Below are 6,407 nucleotides of genomic sequence, written 5' to 3'. Positions count from 1 at the left end.
GGTCATTATTTTGTAAACCGTTCGTCCTAATTCTTTTTGTGAACGCTCGTTATTTTTGTGTGTGTATAGTATGAAATATTAACCGAGCGGTTACAAACAACCAACCGAATATTTAGGTAATCTGTTTATATCTTATTCTGTTTATATTTTATTGGGCTTATATTAGCTCAAGATCCATGAGGAAAATAATAAATACAAAGCTAGGGCAAAAAGCCAGGTACGTTCCACTTACTCTACATGACTCTCAAATACTCAATAGTGATAACCATTCACTAAATATCCAACCAAGAGCCGAGGCTCTTCAAATCACACGCCTAACTTGGGCGTCGGAGTACCTTTTGCAGGTACATCCCCCTCGTCAAGAAGGAGACCGATCGGTTTGCGCCAACACCGATCGGCCAACAGGAGGAGTTTGGAAGCGAGCGAGCGGCCCAGACACGTCAGCAGGTTAGTCTCTCGGTCCCTAAAAGTATCCACCGAAACATTTTGGCGCCCACCGTGGGGCCGAGCGTCAAACCCAATGATGACCACGAGGAGCATGGAGGAACAACAAAGCACCAGAAAGATTATTAGAAACCACAAGAAACCAAGACGAGCGTTCGGTCTCGACATCACTATTTCGGATCAACACGAGAAACTTTCGACAAAGTAAAAACTACAGTAGATGAATCATCATCTCTACGTGAGACGTCGTCAACAAGATAAGTATTTTTTGAAATATGAATATTTCATAAAATATCTAATTGATAATAGATATTATAACAACTATTTTTATGTTAAATATATAGTATAATCCATAATATATTATATGATATATGATATATTATATATAATATAGCATATAACTATAAATATAGTTATCTAATTATTATAACCGAAATATTTTCTAGCATGATTAAAATAGTCAAAGAAATTGTTGTGTGAGAGATAAGTATCAATAGCAATATTATAAAATCTCAAGACGGTTTTGATACCTTGTTTATTATCTATGTGATTTATTCGGTGCAATTCATAATATCTGGTAACCGAATCATTTATTATACGGTTATATACCATAATATATATCATCATGAGAATTTCAGCAATGAACATCTTGAACAAATATATATCGAAATCCACGCCATCAACTATGCAAGTGCAGACTAAGATCTAGTCATAAACGAACTTCTTGCTTAAAGTATCATGGAATTCAATTAACGAAGGGGAAGTCTCCTATTGCAAGCACTGATTGCCAATTTTGTCAGCAAAGTTCATAATTAACGATCAAGTCCAAGACCGAGCGGTAAATCCCTCTCGGGAGAGAGGTAAAGCCCTCTCAAAGACGAACGGTAAATCCCGTTCACTAGGAAACAATCCTAGCTCAAAACAGAGGTAAAACCCTCTCAAAGCCGAACGGTAAAGCCCGTTCCCTAGGTAGCACTCCTAGGTCGAAGACCGAGCGGTAAATCCCCCTCGGGAGAGAGGTAAAGCCCTCTCAAAGACGAACGGTAAATCCCGTTCACTAGGAAACAATCCTAGCTCAAAAATGAGGTAAAACCCTCTCAAAGCCGAACGGTAAAGCCCGTTCCCTGGGAAGCACTCCTAGGTCGAAGACCGAGCGGTAAATCCCTCTCGGTTCATGTTGAAGAACGAGCGGTAAATTCCTCTCGCTTAATGTCTAAGGACGAGCGGTAAATCCCGCTCGGTTAATGTCGAAGCCCGAGAGGTAAATCCCTCTCGGTTCATGTTGAAAGACGAGCGGTAAATCCCGCTCGGCTAATGAGGTAAAGCCCTCTCAACGACGAACGGTAAATTCCGTTCACTAGGAAGCACTCCTAAAGCCCGTTCCCTAGGAAGCACTCCTAGGTCGAAGACCGAGCGGTAAATCCCCCTCGGGAGAGAGGTAAAGCCCTCTCAACGACGAACGGTAAATTCCGTTCACTAGGAAGCACTCCTAGCTCAAAGCAGAGGTAAAACCCTCTCCAAGCCGAACGGTAAAGCCCGTTCCCTAGGAAGCACTCCTAGGTCGAAGACCGAGCGGTAAATCCCCCTCGGGAGAGAGGTAAAGCCCTCTCAACGACGAACGGTAAATCCCGTTCACTAGGCAACACTCCTAGCTCAAAGCAGAGGTAAATCCCTCTCGGTTAATGTGGAAGGTCGAGAGGTAAATCCCTCTCGGTTAATGTCGAAGGTCGAGAGGTAAACCCCTCTCGGTTAAAGTCGAAGGTCGAGAGGTAAACCCCTCTCGGTTAAAGTCGAAGGTCGAGAGGTAAACCCCTCTCGATTAAAGTCGAAGGTCGAGAGGTAAATCCCTCTCGGTTAAAGTAGAAGGTCGAGAGGTAAAACCCTCTCGGTTAATGTCGAAGACCGAGAGGTAAACTCCTCTCGGTTCCTGTTGAAGGACGAGCTGTAAATCCAGCTCGGTTAGTGTCGATCGTTGATCGTCGAGCGTCGATCGTCGAGCGGTAAAACCCGCTCGCTTATTGTCGAAGACCGAGAGGTAAACTCCTCTCGGTACCTGTTGAAGGACGAGCTTAAATCCAGCTCGGTTAGTGTCGATCGTTGATCGTCGAGCGTCGATCGTCGAGCGGTAAAACCCGCTCGCTTATTGTCGAAGACCGAGAGGTAAACTCCTCTCGGTACCTGTTGAAGGACGAGCTGTAAATCCAGCTCGGTTAGTGTCGATCGTCGAGCGGTAAAATCCGCTCGCTTATTGTCGAAGACCGAGAGGTAAAATTCCTCTCGGTTCCTGTTGAAGGGCGAGAGGTAAATTCCTCTCGGTTCATGTTGAAGGACGAGCGGTAAAACGCCATCGGTTTGTCTTTACATGGAAAAAGTTCTAAAAAGAACTCTCTTCAACCACCGACAAGAGCGGCAGAAGCTCACCAATACAACAAACACACCCTCCCTCAAGCTCATAAGTCCTATAGTTAACCACGGCTAAAGCCAAACGCTTAACTCGGACTTGGGGGGCATAATGTATAGTATGAAATATTAACCGAGCGGTTACAAACAACCAACCGAATATTTAGGTAATCTGTTTATATCTTATTCTGTTTATATTTTATTGGGCTTATATTAGCTCAAGATCCATGAGGAAAATAATAAATACAAAGCTAGGGCAAAAAGCCAGGTACGTTCCACTTACTCTACATGACTCTCAAATACTCAATAGTGATAACCATTCACTAAATATCCAACCAAGAGCCGAGGCTCTTCAAATCACACGCCTAACTTGGGCGTCGGAGTACCTTTTGCAGGTACATCCCCCTCGTCAAGAAGGAGACCGATCGGTTTGCGCCAACACCGATCGGCCAACAGGAGGAGTTTGGAAGCGAGCGAGCGGCCCAGACACGTCAGCAGGTTAGTCTCTCGGTCCCTAAAAGTATCCACCGAAACAGTGTGTATATGTAAGACCGTTCGGCCATTTTTGCACGCTGCTCTCTTTAATTGTAAAACTGTTATATAATATTAATACATGTTAATATTCTATTATATAGTTGCTGACTGTATAATTTTGGGATGTTACATATATTCTACAGATGAGAGAGAAAAGGTTAACATGTTGTGGTAATATATTAGATCATTTGTTCAATAATACGATAAGATGATTGCCTTAAATTTTATAATATTCACTAACAAAATAACTTTAAAAAGAAAAGTAAAAAGTGGTTCAATAGTTTTCTCAAATATTTATACTCTATGACAACACATTGAGTTGAGTAACATATAATCGAACAGAAAGGGAAAACTTTATCCCTTGGCTGGTAAGATTTGCAAAAGAAAATATACTTTGATTGGAGGCAAAGTAATTTAGAAGTATAGAGAAAAGCCACGTGGACATTAGTTAAAAGCAAAAAAGTAAATGGTTGAAGCAGATTCTATCCTTAACAAAACGACACAAGGTTTATGTAATCATGTGAATGATGTGACTGTCGGGAATTATGTGGAAGCAGTTCGTGTTTTGGGCGGTATCAGTCTCTGAAGACCCCACCTTGCATCCTCGTAAAATCCTATGGCCACTTGCCACGACCACAACAACTACCGTCACTCTTGACTTTGTTCCCTTTTGCACAAACACAACCCTCTAACTTTCCCTTCTTCCGTTTTCGGCATATTTTAATTCTTCTTTTTACCCATTCTTCACTCTTTACTTGTGGTAGTTCTTTGTTAAATAGTCTATTCATATAAAGTTTAAGTGCCCTCAATCAGCTGAGTCTTATTCAATCGTCATCTAGTGTCACTGATAAGGATCCCCTACATGAACCCTAATTTCCTACTGACCAACCGTTCGTTTAAAAGATTATATTTTTAATTAGAAGTTAAGTAGATATCATTATTAGATATATAAGAGAGCATGATCTTATTTTGTATATATATATATATATGATTGAAGCTTATCTGAATTACATACAGAAACTATACACACAAGCATTATTGATGGATGCACTCTAATCGTTATCTATACACTATGAGTCCCCGTCAGATTAATAAACAGGCACGACTTAAATATGACACAAGGCAATGGGTCTTCCTTTCGCTTCCCCCGCATGCATGCGTCCAAAACGTTGACGTTTACCCCTCTTAGACCTCACAACAAACATCTCTTTTTCTTCCCTTCTTAGACAGCTCCAAATCCCAATGTCACTCATCCATCTAATCTATACAGTAACCATGCTGTAACACTTCCTTACGTCCTACTCATCGTAACCGCATGCACCACCACGCACTCTAATGGTTACTCCTACGATCTGCTACAATCGGCTTCGCCGAACCCGATTCTGTGATTCGCCAGGTCGAACTCCACCCACAGATTCTGCTGATGGATGTTCCCTATGATGTTGCTGGCTGCACCCAATCTCTCCGACCTGCCAATTCCCACACAGTGGACCCCACCTCCCACGTCAGCAAGCACCCTCTCTTTTGGAACCACTATCTCAACGCCTTTCTCCAATTCCAACACCACGTCCCCTATCATCCGTCCGATTGACTCCCTCGCGGAACCGTCAAAACACATGTCCGCGACTCCGCCGTACACGTACCCCTTCTTAATCCTTGGGCCAACAACTCTAACTACCTCCTCCCGCACCCTGTCGTAAGCCTCGTCGACCAAGAAGGTGAATTCGGATCCTGAGTCGATCATCGTCTGCCCCGACCCGCCGGCGTCCGGGCGGAAAACGGAAGGATTGATGTTTAGCCTCTTGCCACCAATTCTAATTCCCTGCATGGGGACGGTGTAGGCCAGCGGGTCCAAATTCGGCATGCGTTGACTTTGACTAAACGTCAACATGCTGACGTAACGGAAGCGCGCGGAGTTGGGGTTGTTGCCGAGGTAGAACGACCCGGTTGGGAGGTTCCCGGATCGGGATACTCGCGTGGGTACGCAGTACGAGAATTTGGTGATTTTGGCCTGCGAGGGAAAGGAAAGGCGGCCGAGGTTCATTCCGAGAATTCCGCCGGCGTCGCGGGACTCGGTGGCGCAGCCGAGGGTAAGTGGAGGGGTTGTTTGGGAAGGTGAGAAGGTTAGTTTTTCTCGGACGAGGTTGCCCTCGGCGTAGGTGCCATCGGCGTAGAAGTAAGAGTAGTGGCAGAGGCGGTTCTGGTCGCATGTTGTTGGGAGAGTAAAATCGGGGACGCGAGGTTTGCAGAGAGGGTGGGTGCAGGGGATGACGTAGAAGGAGGAAGAGAGAGAAGGGTCAAAGGACACCGTTGGGGGAGTTTTATTACGACACTGAATCCACGAGAGTTGGCTTCCTGTATCCAAAACCATTTGTTGATGCTGCGGAGGTGTCCCTATGGGGAGGCTTACCACCAGAGCCATCGAGTACTTGAACGGCAACTTTACGTTGTACGAGGCAGAGGAAAGGCTTCTCAGTTTTGGGTTCGTCTTCAGAGGCTTCTCTGCGGTGATGGGAAGCGACCTGAGAGGGAAAGAGAACGAGACCGAATCATGTTTGGCGGAGGAGGAAGCGGAAAACAACAACACCGTACAGAGAAGTGAAAAGAGGGAAACAGGGGAACACAGAGCCATGGTTTTCTGTTTCCCAATGGAGAGTGCAGAGTCAGGGAGTGAGAGTGATGACCGGGGATTTATTTATACTGGCAAAGCCTTAAAAAAACATTAATGGTTGTATGTTCTATTATTTATACAATTTTTACACTACCATTCTTTTATTCGTGCTTTACGTCATTAATGGTACATTTTTTTTTTTTGCAAAAGAAGAAAATCTAAATAGAATTTATGGTGTCGGAAAGAAACAATTGGACGGCAAAAGTGGGAAGTGCAGCCAGCCCCTAGGTGAGGACGCGTTTTCTTTGGTTGAGTGGGTGAATATTATGATACTTTAACAAAAACAGGTTGATGCGTGTTTCACATCCTCTATGTATGATCATACCCAATTAAATTTGGTCGAATCCATGTTCTATTT

The 6,407-nt window shown here is 44.0% G+C and overlaps 1 protein-coding gene across 1 annotated transcript; it reads right to left on the bottom strand.

Annotated features, from left to right (window-relative positions):
• Positions 1–4,331: 4,331 nt before the first annotated feature.
• LOC124829060 (aspartic proteinase PCS1-like) lies at positions 4,332–6,094 on the bottom strand. Its single transcript, XM_047302501.2, has one exon. The coding sequence runs from the start codon at positions 6,008–6,010 to the stop codon at positions 4,724–4,726; it is 1,287 nt and encodes a 428-aa protein (XP_047158457.1). The 5' UTR covers positions 6,011–6,094; the 3' UTR covers positions 4,332–4,723.
• Between the last annotated feature and the right edge of the window lie 313 nt (positions 6,095–6,407).

This window comes from Vigna umbellata, chromosome 1 (genome assembly GCF_029865625.1).
Source record: "Vigna umbellata cultivar VRB3 chromosome 1, Vumbellata_1.0, whole genome shotgun sequence".
Lineage (NCBI taxonomy): Eukaryota > Viridiplantae > Streptophyta > Magnoliopsida > Fabales > Fabaceae > Vigna > Vigna umbellata.
Note: the sequence above shows the minus strand (reverse complement) of the source record. Positions and strands in the feature narration are given on the sequence as shown.